This window comes from Hemiscyllium ocellatum, chromosome 13 (genome assembly GCF_020745735.1).
Source record: "Hemiscyllium ocellatum isolate sHemOce1 chromosome 13, sHemOce1.pat.X.cur, whole genome shotgun sequence".
NCBI classification, from domain to species: Eukaryota; Metazoa; Chordata; class Chondrichthyes; order Orectolobiformes; family Hemiscylliidae; genus Hemiscyllium; species Hemiscyllium ocellatum.
The window spans coordinates 13,503,576-13,521,591 of NC_083413.1; the positions used below are offsets into that span (position 1 = coordinate 13,503,576).

The 18,016-nt window shown below is 43.1% G+C and overlaps 1 protein-coding gene across 1 annotated transcript in view; it reads left to right on the top strand.

The window, feature by feature from the left end:
* The first annotated feature begins 428 nt into the window (after positions 1-428).
* tsc22d2 (TSC22 domain family 2) overlaps positions 429-18,016 on the top strand; it is a 148,059-nt gene continuing 130,471 nt past the window's right edge. Inside the window, exon 1 of the mRNA XM_060834381.1 lies at positions 429-488. Within this exon, the coding sequence (XP_060690364.1) occupies positions 429-488 (60 nt within the window). The remainder of the gene's footprint in view (positions 489-18,016) is intronic.

Sequence of the window (18,016 nt, forward strand, 5' to 3'; positions counted from 1 at the left end):
TACCAGTTGGTCATGGGTGACCATCAAGGTCCTCCAGCCGCTGCTGTCACTGCTTCCACAACCGAATGCCAAAGAACCGAAAGAGAAAAGTGGTTGGAAGGGATGATATCTGGTGAGGAACTCTATTCCGCCACCATCTTGAGCTATAGAGTGAGTTTTAAACTAACTTGTTAGTTGCAGCGTTCTGGAGAAGGAGTATGTAGGCTGAAAAAGCAAGGGATATAGCAGCATTGCAAAGAGCTATTCAGGAAATGATACCGACACTGGGACTGAGTATACACACATCAAAAAAAAAGCACAAAAAAAAAGCAAGTGGGTCAAAGGGGGAAGAAAATAACAAAAAGACAAAAGTAATGGCTCTTTACTTAAATACACATGGTATTTAGAACTAAATTCTCTACTGGTTGGCATACCTGGCACATGGGAAGATGGTTGTGGTTGTTGGTCAGTCATCCCAACTCCAGGAGATCTCTGCAGGAGTTCCTCAGGTAAGTGTCCGAGGTCCAAACATCTTCGGCTGCTTCGTCAATGACCTTTCCCTCCATCATAAGGTCAGGAATGGGATGTGTGCCAATGCTTGGACAACGTTCAGCACCACTTGCAACTCTTTAAATGCAACAAGATTTGGACGATATCCAGGCTTGGGTTGACGGATGCAAATAACATTTGTGCCACATAAATGCTAGGCAACGTCCACCTCCAATAAAGGACAATTTAACCACCATCCCTTGACATTCAATTGTTATTACCATCACTGAATCCCCCACTATTAACGTCCTGCAGGCTACCATTGACAAGAAACTGGACTCACCATATGAACATGGTGGCTACAAGAACAATAGAGTCACAGAGTTACAGAGATGTACAGCATGGCAACAGACCAACACGTCCATGCCGACCAGATATCCCAACCCAATCTAATCCCACCTTCCAACACCCGGCCCACATCCCTCCAAACCCTTCCTATTTATATACCCATCCAAATGCCTTTTAAATGTTGCAATTGTACCAGCCTCCACCACTTCCTCTGGCAGCTCACTCCATACACGTACCACCCTCTGTGTGAAAGATTTGCCCCTTAGATCTTTTTTATATCTTTCCCCTCTCAGCCTAAACCTATGCCCTCTAGGTCTGGACTCCCTGACCCCAGGGAAAAGACTTTGTGTATTTTTCCTATCCATGCCCCTCCTGATTTTGTAAACCACTATAAGGTCACCCCTCAGCCTCCGACGCTCCAGGGAAAACAGTCCCAGCCTGATCAGCCTCTCCCTATAGCCCAAATCCTACAACCCTGGCACAATCCTAGTAAGTCTTTTCTGAACCCTTTCAAATTTCACAACATCTTTCCGATAGGAAGGAGACCAGAAGTGCACACAATATTCCAACAGTGGCCTAACCAATATCCTGTGCAGCCGCAACATGACCTCCCAACTCCTGTACTCAATACTCTGACCAATAAAGGAAAGCATACCAAACACCTTCTTCACTATCCTATCCACCTGAACATGTCAGAAGCTAGGAATGCTATGGTGAGTAACACACCTCCTGACTCCCCAAAGCCTGTCCAAAGCACAGGTCAGGAACATAAGAGAATATTTGCCCAAATGGATGCAGCTCCAAAAACACTCAAGAAGCTTGACATCATTCAAGGCAAAGCAGCCCATTTGATTGGCACCATTTTCACAAACATTCACTCCCTCCACGACAGATACTCAGTAGCAGGAGTGTATATCACCTACAAGATGCACTGCTGACATCAGCAAGAATCCTCAGACAGCACCTTCCAAACCCACGACCACTTCCATCTCGAAGGACAAGGGCACCAAATATATGGGAACACCACCAAGTTCCCCTCCAAACCACTCACCATCTTAACTTAGAAATTCATTTCCATTCCTTCACCGTTGCTGGTTCAAAATCCTGCAATTCCTCCTCTAAGGCCATTGTTGGTCGACCCACAGCATGTAAACAACAGTGATTCAAGACAACAGCTCACCAACACCTTGGAAGTACGGATGGGTAATAAATGCTGGCCCAGTTAGCGATACACATGTCCCACAAATGAATGAAAAAGAAAATGAATTAATGGCTCAGACGGAGGTTAATGAGCATGATCCTAAGCCATTACGGAGGTATTGTACCAAAGGATTAAATCAGGGAACCAAACAGTCAGGGGAATGTGACTTTTTGAAAGGATGAACGGGGGGTAAGCATGGTGGAGTAGCTTTGTTGTTTGTCCACTGTGCACAACAACGGAGAGTGTGAATAGGTTGGGACTTTTCCCCTAGAATTTAGGAGGCTGAGGGTTGACCTTAAAGAGGTTTACAAAATCACGAGGGCACAGATAGAGTGAACATCTAAGGTCTTTTCCCAAGGTAGAGGTGTCCAAAATTAGAGGTTACAGGTTTAAGATGAGAGGGGAAAGATTTCAAAGGGACGAGAGGGGCAACATTTTCATACAAAGAGTGGTGCGTGTATGAAACTGCCAGAAGATGTGGTGGAGGCTGGTACAATTACAACATTTAAAAGGCATTTGGATATAAACATGAATAGGAAAGGTTTAGAGGGATATGGACCAAATACAGGCAAATGGGTTTACTTTTATTTGGGAAAACTGTTCAGCGTGGACAGATTGGACCGAAGGGTCTGTTTCTGTGCTGTGTGACTCTATAACTGTGTATCTGGCATTGCTGATACTCCCCTTGTACATACAACCCCATTCTCTCACATTTATTGCTGTTTCACCACTAAATCACACAGTTTAACCTGACCTTGCTACATCCTGTCTAAACACTCTCTCTAAGTCACTGGTATTCTTGTCCTCACTGTTCACCATGGATCTGCATTTTATCATTATCATTGTCAAACAGGAGAACATTAGATACAGATGAGCAATTGGACAATTCCAAACATGAAATTTTAGTTACAACCAGCAAAAGAGAACATCATCAAAACAGATGCCCATAAAGGCTGCAGTTTGCTTCCACAATGCAAACTAAATGCTGCCGTCATGTGCAGTGACTGTTTGAGACTCTGATAATCTGCGGCGATAGGGCTAGCATTAGAAAGATATACAGAGGAAACAATTATCTGGCATTCAATTATACGAATTTCGGATTATCCGGCAAGGTTGCAAGGTCCCAATCCTTGGCTAAACTGTGTTATCCGGCATTCAGTTATCCAAACATTCAATTATCTGACAAAATACTCCCCACCCATGCTGTTCAGATAATTGAGGTTCTTCTGTATCTGGCACTGAAGGCAATCCAGCAACAGCTCAGTAGGTTGATCCCAGTCACAGATGGATTTTCTTATGAGGAGAGATGGAGTAGATTGGGATTGTACTCATTGGAGTTTAGAAGAATGGAGAGGAGACTTGATTAAAATATGGAAGGTTCTTAGGGGGCTTGACAGAGTAGATGTGGGGAGAATATTTCCACTTGTTAAAGGGTCCGGTACTATGTGGCATAATCTCAGAATAACAAAAGGCCCGGAGATGAGAAATTTCTTCTCTCAGAGCTGTAATGAAAATATATTCAAGATTGAGTGAGACAGGCTTAAATGAGTAAGGGAATCAAGAGGCATGGGTAAAAAGGCAGGAAAATGGAGTTGAGGATTATCAGATGGTGGATCAGACTCCTGGACTGAATGGCCTACTTCTGTTCTTACGTCTTAAGCCACTTTGGTCACAGTTTCTATGTAACGTGCATATCAACTCAGCAGCTTCTCCCATTCTTTAGCAATGAGGTGTTGAAAAGCAAACTCTTAAATCAAGATAAAAATACCTTTGAAAATGAATGATATTTGTGAGGTGCTGCATTTTAAAAAGGCAAATCAGGGCAGGACTTATACACTTAATGATAAGGACCTGGGGAGTGTTGCCAGACAAAGAGGCTCATAGTTCCTTGAAAGTGGAATCACAGGTAGACAGGACAGTGAAGAAGGCATTTGGTTGCTTGCTTTTATTGTCAGTGAATTGACTATAGTAGGTAGGGAAATCAAGGTTGTGGCTGTACAGAACATTGGTTAGGCCACTTTAGGAACACTGTGTGCAATCTTGCTATCAAAAAGATGTTGTGAAACGTGAAAGGGTTCAGAAAGGATGTACAAGAATGTTGCCAGGGTTGGAGGATTTGAGCTATAGGAAGAGGCTGTATAGGCTGGGGCTGTTTTCCCTGGAACGTCGGAGGCTGAGGGGTGACCTTTTAGAATTTTACAAAATCATGACGGGCATGGATAGAATAAATAGTCAAGGTCTTTCCCTTGGGGTGGGGAAGTCCAAAACTAGAGGGCATATGTTTAAGAAGAGGAAAAAGAATTAAAAGGGACCTAAGGGGCGACTTTTTCACACAGAGGGTGGTGCGTGTATGAATGAGGTGCCAGATTGCAATTACAAAGACTTGGTTGAAGGAAGGTCATGATTGGCAACTAAATGTTCCAGGATATAGACGCTTCAGACAGTCAAGGAAGGAAGTAAAAGGGCAGGGGAGTTGCATTGCTGGTCAGGGATGATATCACGGCTGTGCTAAAGGAGGACACTATGGAGGGCTTGAGTATTGAGGCATTATGGGTGGAGCTGAGAAATAAGAAGGGTGCAGTTACATTGTTGGGGTTGTATTACAGGCCTCCCAACAGTGAACGTGAGGTAGAAGAACAAATAGGTAAACAGATTATGGAAAGATATAGAGGCAACAGATTGGTGGTGATAGGAGATTTTAATTTTCCCAATATTGACTGGGATACACTTAGTGTCAGAAGTCTGGATGGTACAGAATTTGTAAGAAGCGTCCAGGAGAGTTTTCTAGAGCAGTCAATACTCCGACGAGGGAAGGGGCCATATTGGACCTGGTGTTGGGGAATGAGCCAGGCCAGGTGGTAGAAGTTGCGTTTGGGGATTTCTTTGGGAACATAGAGTCATAGAGACGTACAGGATGGAAACAGACACTTCGGTCCAACTCATCCATGCTGACCAGATATCCCAACCAAATCTAGTCCTACCTGCTAGTACCTGACTCATATCCCTCCAAACCCTTCCTAATCATTTACCCATCCAAATGCCTTTTAAAATTTGCAATTGTACCAGTCTCCATACTTCCTCTGACAGCTCATTCCATAAACGTTACACCCTCTGTGTGAAAACATTGCCCCTTAGGTCTTTTTTATATCTTTCCCCTCTCACCCTAAACATATGCCTTCTAGTTCTGGCCCCAGGGAAAAGACTTTGTTTATTTATCCTATCCATGCCCCTCATAATTTTGTAAACCTCTGTAAGGTCACCCCTCAGCCTCCGAAGCTCCAGGGAAAACAGCCCCAGCCTGTTCAGCCTCTCCCTGTAGCTCAGATCCTCCAACCCTGGCAACATCCTTGTAAATCTTTTCTGAACCCTTTCAAGTTTCGCAACATCTTTCTGATAGGAAGGAGACCAGAATTTAGGCCGGCACAGTGGCACAGTGATTAGCACTGCTGCCTCACAGTGCCAGAGACCTGGATTCAATTCCCACCTCAGGCAACTAGCTGTGTGGCGTTTGCACATTCTCCCCATGTCTGTGTGGGTTTTCTCCGGGTGCTCCAGTTTCCTCCCACAGTCCAAAGATGTGCAGGTTAGGAGAATTGGCCATGCGAAATTGCCCGTAGTGATAGGTAAAGGGGTAAAAGTAGGGGAGTGGGTCTGGGTGGGTTGCTCTTCAGAGGATCGGTGTGGACTTGTTGGGCCAAAGGGCCTGTTACCACAGTAAGTAATCTAATTGTACGCAATATTACAACAGTGGCCTAACCAATGTCCTGTACAGCCGCAACATGACCTCCCAACTCCTGTACTCAATACTCTGATCAATAAAGGAAAGCATACCAAATGCCTTCTTCACTATCCTATCTACCTGCAACTCCACTTTCAAGGAGCTATGAACCTGCACTCCAAGGTCTCTTTGTTCAGCAACATTCCCTCAGACCTTACCATTAAGTGTATAAGTCCTGCTAAGATTTGCTTTCCCAAAATGCAGCACCTCACATTTATCTGAATTAAACTTCATCTACCATTTCTCAGCCCATTGGCCCATCTGGTCAAGATCCTGTTGAAATCTGAGGTAACCTTCTTCACTGTCCACTGCACCTCTAATTTCGGTGTCATAAGAGGTACTAACTGTGCTTCTTATGCTCCCGTTCATATCATTTATTTAAATGACAAAAAGTAGAGCACTGATCCCTGTGGCATTCCACTGGTCACAGACCTCCAGTCTGAAAAACAACCCTCCACAACCACCTTTGAACCAGTTCTGTATCCAAATGGTTAGTTCTCGTTGTATTTTGTGAGATCCAACCTTGCTAATCATTCTCCCATGGGGAACCTTGTTGAGTGCCTTATATATCACATCTACCACTCTGCCCTCATCAATCCTCTTTGTTACTTCTTCAAAAAACTCAATCAAGTTTGTAAGACATGATTTCCCCCACACAAAGCCATGTTGACTATCCCTAATAAGTCCTTGCCTTTCCAAATACATGTACATCCTGTCCTTCAGGATCCCCTCCAACAACTTGCTCACCACCGAGGTCAGGCTCACTGGTCTATAGGTTCCTGACTTGTCTTTACCGCCCTTCTTAAACAGTGTCACCACATTAGCCAGCCTCCAGTTATCCGGTACCTCACCTGTGACTATCGATGATACAAATATCTCAGCAAGAGGCTCAGCAATCACTTCTCTAGCTTCCCACAGAGTTCTAGGGTACGCTTGATCAGGTCCTGGGGAATTATTCACCTTTATGCATTTCAAGACATCCAGCACTTCCTCCTCTGTAATATGGACATTTTGCAAGTGTCACCATCTATTCCCCTACATTCTATATCTTCAATATCCTTTTCCATAGTAAATACTGATGCAAAATACTCGTTTAGTATCTCCCCCATTTTCTGCAGCTCCACACAAAGTCCGCCTTGTTGATCTTGAGGGGCCGTATTCTCTCCCTAGTTACTCTTTCATCCTTAATGTATTTGGATTCTCCTTAATTCTATTTGCCATTGCTATTTCATGTCCCCTTTTTGTCCTCCTGATTTCCCTCTTAAGTATACTCCTACTGCCTTCATACTCTTCTAAGGATTCACTCGATCTATCCTGTCTATACCTGACATATGCTTTCTTCTTTTTCTTAACCAAAACCTCAATTTCTTTAGCCATCCAGCATTCCCTATACCTACCAGACTTTCCTTTCACCCTAACAGGAATATACTTCCTCTGGATTCTCGTTATCTCATTCTTGAAGGTTTCCCATTTTCCAGCCATCCCTTTACCTGCGAACATTTGCCCCCAATCAGCCTTTGAAAGTTCTTGCCTAATACCGTCAAAATTGGCCTTTCTCCAATTTAGATCTTCAACTTTTAGAGCTGGTCTATCCTTTTCCATCACTATTTTAAATCTAATGGAATTATGGTCACTGGCCCCAAAGTTCTCCCCCACTGACACCTCAGTCACCTGGGAGAAAGTGAGGACTGCAGATGCTGGAGATCAGAGCTGAAAAATGTGTTGCTGGAAAAGCGCAGCAGGTCAGGCAACATCCAAGGAGCAGGAGAATCAATGTTTTGGGCATAAGCCTGAAGAAGGGATTATGCCTGAAACATCGATTCTCCTGCTCCTTGGATGCTGCCTGACCTGATGTGCTTTTCCAGCAACACATTTTTCACCTCAGCCACCTGCCCTACCTTATTTCCCAAGAGTAGGTCAAGTTTTGCACCTTCTCTAGTAGGTACATCCACAATTCTGTAAGTTTTAGAATACTCGTAGACAAAGATGAGAGTGGTCCTAAGGGATGAGTACTAAATTGGGCCAAGGCCAGTTATATCAAAATTAGGCAGAAGCTGGGAAATGTGGATTGGACACAGCTATTTGAAGGGAAGTCCACATTTGAGATGTGGGAGGCTTTCAAAGATAGGTTAAAGATGGTGCAGGATAGGCATGTCCACTTGAAAGTAAAGGATAGGAGAGGCAAGATTCATAAACTGTGGATGACAGGAGAAATTGTATGACTAGCCAAGAGGAAAAGGGAAACATACATAAGGCCCAGGCAGCTAAGAACAGAACGGGCCCTGGAGGAATATCAGGAGAGTAGGACCAGTCTTAGCTGAGGAATCAGGCGGGCTAAAAGAAGTCATGAAATAGCTTTAGCAAGCCGAATTAAGGAGAATCCCAAAGCCTTTTATTCTTATATAAGAAGCAAGAGGGTAACTAGAGAAAGGATTGGTCCACTGAAGGGTAAGGAAGGAAGGCTGTGTGTTAAACCTGAGAGAATGGGTGAGATTCTGAATGATTACTTTGCACCAGTGTTCACTGAGGAGAGGAATATGATGAACACTGAGATTAGAGATTGAAGTTTGATTAGTTTGGATAACATTGATATACTAGGGAAGGTGTGTTGGGTAGGCTAGAGGTTATTAAGGTGGACAAATCCCCAGGATTGGATGGGATCTATCCCAGGTTGCTGATGGAAGCGAGAGAGGAAATAGTTGGGGCCCTGACAGATGTCTTTGTAGCATCTCTTAAACACAGGTGAGGTGCTGGAGGACTGAAGGGTTGCTCATGTTGTCCCCCTGTACAAGAAGGGTAGTAGGGATATTCTGGGTAACTACAGACCAATGAGCCTGATGTCAGTGATAGGAAAGTTGCTGGAAAAAATATTGAGGGATAAAATCTATTTATATTTGGAAAAGAATGGGCTTATCAGTGAAGGGCTTATGCCTGAAACATCAATTCTCCTGCTCTTTGGATGCTGCCTGACCTGCTGCACTTTTCCAGCAACACATTTTCAGCTCTGATCTCCAGCATCTGCAGTCCTCACTTTCTCCTCCTTATTAGTGATAAGCAACATGGTTTTGTATGGGAGAGATCATGCCTTACCAACTTAATAGAGTTCTTTGAGGAAGTGACCAAGTTGATAGATGAAGGAAGGGCTGTAGATGTGATATACATGGACCTTAGTAAGACATTTGATAAGGTTCCCCATGGTAAACTAATGAAGAAAGTGAAGTCACATGGTGTGCAGGATGTTCTAGCTAGGTGGATAAAGAACTGGTTGAGCAACAGGAGACGGAGAGTAGTAGTTGAAGGGAGTTTCTCAAAATGGAGAAAGGAGACCAGTGGTGTTCCACAGGGATCAGTGTTGGGGCCACTGTTGTTTGTAATATACATAAATGATCTGGAAGAGGGCACTGTTGGTACGATCAGCAAGTTTGCAGATGACACGAAGATTGGTGGAGTAGCAGAAAGCATAGGGGACTGTCAAAGAATACAGGAAAATATGGATATACTGGAGAGTTGGGCAGAGAAGTGGCAAATGGAGTTCAATCCAGGCAACTGTGAGGTGATGCATTTTGGGAAGTCTAATTCTAGAGCGAACTATACTGTGAATGGAAGAGCCTTGGGAAAAGTTGATGAGCAGAGAAATCTTAGAGTGCAGGTACGTTGTACCCTGAAGGTTGCTGCACAGGTGGATAGAGTGGTCAAGATGGCATACAGTATGTTCGCCTTCATTGGATGGGGTATTGAATATAAGAGCTGGCAGGTCATGTTAAAATTATACAAGACCTTGGATCGGCTGGATTTAGAATACTGTGTACCGTTCTGGTCACCACATGTGAATGCTTTGGAGAGGGTGCAGCGAAGGTTTACGAGTATGTTGCCTGGTATGGAAGGTGCTAGCTATGAAGAGAGGTTGAGTAGGTTAGGATTGTTTTCATTAAAAAAAAGGAGATTGAGGGGGGACCTGATTGAGGTCTACAAAATCACGAAGGGTATAGACAGGGTAGATAGAGATAAGCTTTTTCTTAGTGTGAAGGATTCAATAACGAGAGGTCACACTTTCTAGGTGAAAAGTGAAAAGTTTAAGGGGGAGACACGTGGCAAGTACTTTACACAGCGGTTGGTAGGTGCCTGGAACTCGTTGCCAGCAGAGGTAGTAGAGGCAGGCACGGTAGATTCATTTAAGATGCGTCTGGAAGATGCATGAGTAGGTAGGGAGCAGAGGGATATAGATGCTTAGGAATTGGGCTGTGGATAGGTTTAGCCAGTGGATTTGGATTGGCTCAGGCTCGGAGGGCTGAAGGGCCTGTTCCTGGACTGTAAATTTTCTTTGTTCTTTGTAGAGGAAGTGGTGGAGGCTGGTACAATTACAACATTTAAAAGGCATCTGGATGGGTATATGAATAGGAAAGGTTTAGAGGGAGATGGGCCAAATGCTGGCAAATGGGACTAGATTAACTTAGGATATCTGATAGGCATAGACGAGTTGGACTAAAGGGTCTGTTTCCATGCTGTACAGCTCTATTACCTACCACTCTCTAGCTAGATACACGATGCTAAAAGATTCCTTGTAAATTTAAAAAGGGATGAAATTTTTTTTTCTCAACATTTGCTGGATTTCATAATTTGATTGGGAGGAGGGAAAACACATGTAGCATGAATTCTGACAATCACATATAAATAATTGTGATTTGGAGATGCCAGTGTTGTACAAAGTTAAAAATCACACAACACCAGGTTATAGTCCAACAGGTTTAATTAGAAGCACACTAGCTTGGAAAGAGTGGACGCTAGGAAATTGTTTCCATTAGGCGAGGAGACTAGGACCTGTGGACACAGCCTTAGAATTACAGGGGGTCAATTCAGAACAAAAATGCGGAGACATTTCTTCAGCCAGAGAGTGGTGGGCCTGTGGAATTCATTGCCACAGAGTGCAGTGGAGGCCGGGACGCTAAATGTCTTCAAGGCAGAGATTGATAAATTCTTGTTGTCTCGAGGAATTAAGGGCTACGGGGAGAACGCTGGTAAGTGGAGTTGAAATGCCCATCAGCCATGATTGAATAGCGGAGTGGACTCGATGGGCCGAATGGCCTTACTTCCACTCCTATGTCTTATGGTCTTATAGCTTTCGGAGCAACGCTCCTTCATCAGGTGATAGTGGAGGGCTCGATCGTAACACAGAATGTTTCTTCATTCAAAGAGCGGCAAGCCTGTGGAACAGAACATTGAAATTTTTTAAGAAGGAGATAAATGTAGTTCTTTTGGCAAAATAGGTAAAAGGGTGTGGGGGGAAATTGGGATCAAGACACAGGGTTGGATGATCAGTCATGATCAGATTGAATGGTGGAGCAGGTTTGAAGGGCTGAATGGCCTACTTCTGTTCCTATTTTTTATATTTCTATGTAACTCCTACTGTCAATTGACTGTGCAACTGAGCAGATGGATCACAGCAGCAATTTTTGCATTCGGAACTTACACTCTAATTTGAATTCCGTGGGCGAACATTCGTATAATCTTCAGTGTAGCTTGGGTTCCATCCTCAGTGCTGGGTGTGGAAATTACAGCAGCATTTTTTTTCTGTGTGGGATGGGTCACTTTTCTGAGCAGAGACCTTTGCAACCTTTTTTTTGTGTCCAATCTAATTTTAAATGTATCCAATGCCAAGGAAGAAACAGAGGCAAGGAGATCCTGTTTTGATAACTGCTGGAACTTTGAATCAACTTTTGAAAAAATATCCAACATAACAGAGTAGCAACACTTATTTCTTCCCCAGATAATGTCAACACTGTTGTTGCCAGTGACTAGCTTTTTCAAGAGTCATGTCTTACTGAGATCTTGACCAGAGAAGCCAGACGAACAACATACTTTTCCAAAGTGCATACAATAATGTCTAACCATTTGATGCATTCCCAGAAAACCTCATTGGTGATGAAATTATGCATGGCAAACATGTTTTATAATTGGTTACTATTGAATATTTTGAACTGTTTGAAATTTTGATATTTACAAACACCATTTCAGTAAATAAAAGTGGTAATCACAACTCTGAAAGACAAATCTCAGCTGTAGGCTGGTTGCAAATTGCTGCTAATGAATGTCAGGTTGGCTGGATAGCCACACTCCCAATGGAAGCATTTAAGAAATTTGTTATTTAGACAGAATTCAGTAAAGTCTTACAGCAAATGTTGTGTTGTCCTTATTTTCCCTGGAGAGGAAATCTTACGTCAAGTGATCTGGCCAGCTCATGGAAGTACCCAGATACTGCCGGGATCCAGAATAGTTCAGTCCCAGAAAGCCTGTTCTCACATGAAGAGATCATGGCGGTAAATAAATCTTGACAACGAATTAATCTGAGTTAATTTTAGATATCCCTCATGATGATATATTTGGATGAAACGATTTACTCGGTTGTTATTTCCAAGAGAAGGGAGGATAATCGAACATTGGCACAATGTACACAGGGTGCCTTGCGCGGGTAAACAAATTTGCAAATGGCATGACTTTACAAAAATAGTGAAGTGCAGGCAGGCTTTGGGACTGCAAATAGTCTCCATTCTGGATTCCATTTGCTTATCCATTTGTACATGGTGGTTCAGTGGTTAGCACTGTTGCTGCATTGTACCAGGGTCCCAAGTTCGACTCCAGCCTTGGGCAACTCCCTGTATAGAATTTCCACATTGTCCATGAGGGTTTTTTTCTGATTTCCTCCCACAGTCCAAAGATATGCAAGTCAAGTGAATTGGCCATGCTAAATTGCCCACAGCGTTCGGTACATTAGTCAGAAGGAAATGTGTCTGGGTGGGTTACCCTTCGGAGGGTCGGTGTGGACTTGTTGGGCTGAAGGGCCTGTTTCCACACTGTAGGGAATCTAATCTAATCACTATTTTATAGTGAAAGGCAGGAGGTTTAGAGGGGAGTCGAGGAAAAATTTTCTCACCCGAAGGGTGCGGTATTCTGGAATGGGGACATTGCCTGGGTTGGGGGTGTGAGGGTGTAGTTGAGGTAGGAAACCTCATAACCTTCAAAAAGGTGAAGCAATTGGATGAGCACTTGAAATTCCATAATATTCAAGGCTATTGGTCTCATCCATCAAAGCGGGACTAGCGTAGGTTGTAGTATATGTTTGGCGATACAGGCCGTTCTGGTATAACATGCGTTTCATTAACACAAATTCACTGTAACACGATTGACAAATTGGGTACACTGTTTCTAAAGTGTGAACTTTTAACATGTGTGTTGGCTGTAATGCGATAACATCACCAACACTTTAAATGCTGTTTCTAAAGTGCAATCTTTCTATAACACGGTGTTGCATAAAAATGCAGCCATCGCATTGTAGAAGAACTTCCTGTACAGACTTGAGGGGCCCAAAGCCCCCATCTGTACTGTATAATTCTATGATCAGCTATGAATCTGCATGTTTGAACACAATGCAGGACAATGTTAAGCAGGCTTTCATAAGTACAGTTTATGTTTGAACGTCGGATCTTTAACATGATACTTCCGAATAGAATCATGTTCGTAAGTAAGGGCATTTGTAAATCAGGGACCCCCTTTGTAGTATTTAGCCCATTTCCCTTTTCTCCCATTAATTACTTGTGAGTAAATCTGACAGAGTTGCCTAGTCCATATGAGGTGACCCAGAGGTGTGGTATTTTCATCATCAAAAAGCACATTGGCTACCCCAGAGCCAGTCAGTGCTATCAGGGCTTTTTGTTAGATATGAACTGCTTGAATCTCAATAATAGCAGACAGGAAAGCTTCAGTTTCTTGATTCTCACCTCTCTTGCCTCCCCCTCCCCCCCCCGGTTTTAATATTCTCTAGAGACAAAAAAACTGCAGATGCTGGAATCCAAGGTAGACCAGCGGGAGGCTGGAATAACACAGCGAGCCAGGCAGCATCAGGAGGTGGAGAAGTCGATTTGAGTCCTGAAGAAGGGTTACACCTGAAGCGTTGACTTCTCCAACTCCTGAGCTGCCTGGCTCGCTGTGTTCTTCCAGCTTGTCTACCCCAGTTTTAATCACTCCTTGTTGTCAAAAGTGCTTTTAGCTGTCTAAGCCTTGAACTTTTCTCAAATCCATCTGCCTCTCTACATGTTTCTCCTCATTAAAATATGCATTATTGGCCATCTTAGAATTAGAATTAGCATTAGGCTTTATTGTCATGTATGATCAAATACAGAAGTATAAGTGTACAGTGGAAAATGTACAACGTCACTACACTCAGTGCCATCTTAGGTAAAAAGTACCTAGGTACAAATCTTAGGTACTAAAGTAGATTGTTACAAAAATAAAGAAAAAAGCCAGAAGTTCTTCAGTGTATAAACTAGGGAAATAAAGAAATATGATTGAGAGATAAACATTCCAGTGAATCTATCGTCAATCTGTCCGAATATCTCCCAATGAGACACAATGTCAACGTTATTTGATGGTACTTTCGTGAAGTTTCTTGGAAAGCTTAGTTACATTTGTTACTATGTCAATGCAAGTTACTATCCTAGTAAATTTGTGTTATGGACGTTTCTCTTTAATTATTAACAGAGTAAAGTGGAGGTATGAGTGGGGTGCTGGAAAAGCACAACAGGTCAGGCAGCATCTGAGGGGCAGGGGAATCAATGTTTAATCAACCTTTAATTCCTGATGAAGGGCTTATGCCCAAAACCTCGATTCTCCTGCTCCTCAGATGCTGCCTGACCTGCTGTGCTTTTCCAGCACCACACTCTCGACTCTGATCTACAGCAACTGGAGTCCTCTGTTTCTCCTAAAGTGGAGGCGTACAGAACATGGCAGGGTGATGGGGAAAACGTGGTGATGGGAAGCATGAACTGTGTCATAGAAGGAAACTATTCAACCCCCTTGTGTTGATGATAGCTCTTTGAAAAAAGCAGTCCCATTCCCCTGCTCTGTCCCATACATCTACAGAGTTCTCCTCTACAACTTGATAGAAATCATAATGGATGGAAGTTGAACTGGATAGTCAATTTTATAATCATAGATGACATCTGTTTTCTCACTGACTGTGAAAACCAGTTGGCGTAGGCCAAGAGCTGTTTTCAGAACTGGCAGCTAAGGGAGAACAAAACATAACGATCACCTCCTCCACACCTAACAGCCTTCCAAAACCAGAATGCTTTATGCTACTTATGTTGAATGCTTCATGCAGATCAACTGATAAAATATGAATAATGTAAAAAGATAAAAATAAAATTATTTTTAAAGCATGATGAATAGACCCTTTGAATGAAATATTGAACATAGATTCTGCTTTTCAGAAAAACAGTAAACTCTAAAAATACTCCACATCATGCAGTATCTGTGGGAAGTAAGACAGAGTGAAGGCCCATTCACCAAAGACCATTGACCTTTTGTCATGATTGGCAAAGGTGAGAGTTGTGACATCTTTCAAGTAGGGAGGCTGGAAAAGGAGGGAGGGGTGGAAACAGGAAACCAGGAGATCTGTGAGAGGAGAAACTAATGACAAAGTTGCAATGGTGGAAAACAAAGGTGTTGGTACAAGATACAAAAGGTAAGTGCTCCAAATAACAAGAGCAAAGTGATTAAAAGTGTCTGCTGTTCAAAAGGAGAAAGATGGGAGGGTTCAGAACAGAGGTCAGGGTCTGAAATAGAGTCAGAGAATCATACATCACAGAAACTGACCCTTTAGTCCTACCAATCCGTGCAGGCCATAATCCCAAACTGAACCATTCCTACCTGCCTGTGCTTGGCCCATCTCCTTCCAAGTTGAGATTGTGGTGCTGGAAAAGCACAGCAGGTCAGGCAGCATCCGAGGAGAACCAGAACCAGAACACAGTATATTAGAAGAGGCCTCACCAATGTCCTGTACAACCTGAACATGATGACTCAGCTCTGATACTGAAAGGTCTGAACAAATTGTTGGACACACTTTGGATCCATTAGTTCCTAACCGAGAGTTAAGATGTTGAAGAGAAAGACCTGCACCCAGCAAATGATGAGCCTGTGGAATTTTCAACCACAGAAAGTAGTTGAAGCATTGAATGTTTTCAAACAGGAGCTAGATGCAGTTGTTGGAGTTAAAGGGATCAAAGGGTATGGGGAGAAAGCAGGAGCAAGCAGTGGGTTAGATGATAAGCCATGATCATCTTGACCAGCCGAAGGGCTGAATGATCTCCTCCTGCTCATGAGGGCTCAGGCGTGACCTTATAGAGACTTGTAAAATCATGAGGAGCATGGATAGGGTGAAGAGGCAAAGTTTTTTCCCCAGGGTAGGGGAGTCCAAAAACTAAAGGCCATAGGTTTACGGTGAGAGGGGAAAGTTTTAAAAGGGACGTAAGGGGCAACGTTTTCATGCAGAGGGTAGCGCACGTATGGAATGAGAGGAAGTAGTGGTTGCTGTACAGTTACAACATTTAAAAGGCATTCGGATGGATATATATAAAGGAAGAGTTTAGAAGGATATGGGCCACATGCTGACAGATGGGACTTGTTTAATTTAGGATATCGTTTGTCAACAATACTCAAGTTCTGTGCTACCAAATGGCTGCCTGTCAAATACAAAAGAAAATCCTGGATGGTTAAATGTTTATTATACTCTCACTTCAAAACAGAAATTAAAATAATTTAATGTACACTGTTCCTTTAACCTCTCCTCATGATGATGATCTCATTTCTGCTCCCTGCCAGCAGATGTGTCATAGTTTCACTGTGTATACATATCCTGGACTCTGCAACTGCACGTGGCTTTCTGCTTCCCTTTCCCCTGAGTGTTCCACTTAAGTGCCCTTTTTTTTGCTTGGTTTATTCATGCTGCGTGTTACTTCCAACATGTGCAATCTCAATGTGAACAGCAAATTGATCTTCCCATTCAGCTACACTTCCCACTTTGATGTCTATCAAGTTGGTGCTGTTGAAGTGACTCTAATGTTTCCACAGGCTGGCTTCATAATATTCAGGATGCCATATGGGTCTTAGCAACTTCTTGTCTACTGTACAATTCTAAAATAGCTTTTAGTAACAGTACAGGCAGTCCCTGGGTTGTGAACGGGTTCTGTTCTTGAGACTGTTTGCAAGTTAATATATATACAAGTCGGAACACAATACAGGACAATATAAAGGAACCATTCATAAGTACAGGAAATGTGCTTATTTTGAATCTTTAAAGTTACATCCCTGTACATGATCACGTTCGTAAGTCAGGGACCCCCTGTACACCATGAGAGATTCCATGCAGCAACAAAGGAACTACATTTATTTGGCACCTTTAATGAAGTAACACACTTTGCTGCAGACGGTCTGGCATTGAGGGGATTTAGGATAGGTCACCAAGGAGGCAGGTTTTGAGGAACATCTTAAAGATTGAGAGAGATTGGTAAGTAGGTGAAGGGAAGGAATTTCAGAGGTTACTGCCCAAATGGTGTAAACAACATAATTAATTAAAATATATGACACCATGACAAATTTGTGCCTTATTATCATATGCTTTCCCATCTTATATTTTACTCGCAGAACCGTTCTCCTCCATAAACATCTTTTTTTGAATTTTAGGCCCTGATTCTGGAATTCCCTCGTCAAACCATCTTGCTTCTCTACCTTGATTTTCTCCTCTGTGACATTCCTAAAAAGCTACCTCGGTGACCAAGCTTTTGTTCACTTCCTTATGTGGCCCAGTGCTGCATTCTGGTTAGAATAAGAAATGGACTTTGCAATTATCTGGTGCCATTCCTGATTACTGGAGCCATACAACGTTGCAGCCGGCGAAGCCCGATTTCATTCACACAGTCACGGAGATGTACAACACAGAAACAGACCCTTCGGTCCAACTAATCCATGCTGACCAGATATCCTAAACATAGTCCCATTTGATAACATTTGGCCCATATCCCTCTCAACCCCTTCTACTTATGTAGTTATCCAGATGCCTTTTAAATGTAATTGCACCGGCCTCCACCACTTCCTCATACAATTTGTTCCATACATGCACCACCCTCTGCATGACAAAGTTACCCCTTACACGGTGGCGCAGTGGTTAGCACTGCTGCCTCACAGCACCTGTAGACCCGGGTTCAATTCCCGACTCAGGTGACTGACTGTGTGGAGTTTGCACCACAGTCCAAAGATGTGCATCAGGTGAATTGGCCAAGCTAAATTGCCCAAGGGGTAAATGTAGGGGTATGGGTGGGTTGCGCTTCGGCGGGTCGGTGTGGACTTGTTACCACACTGTAAGTCTAATCTAATCCCTTTTAAATCTTTCA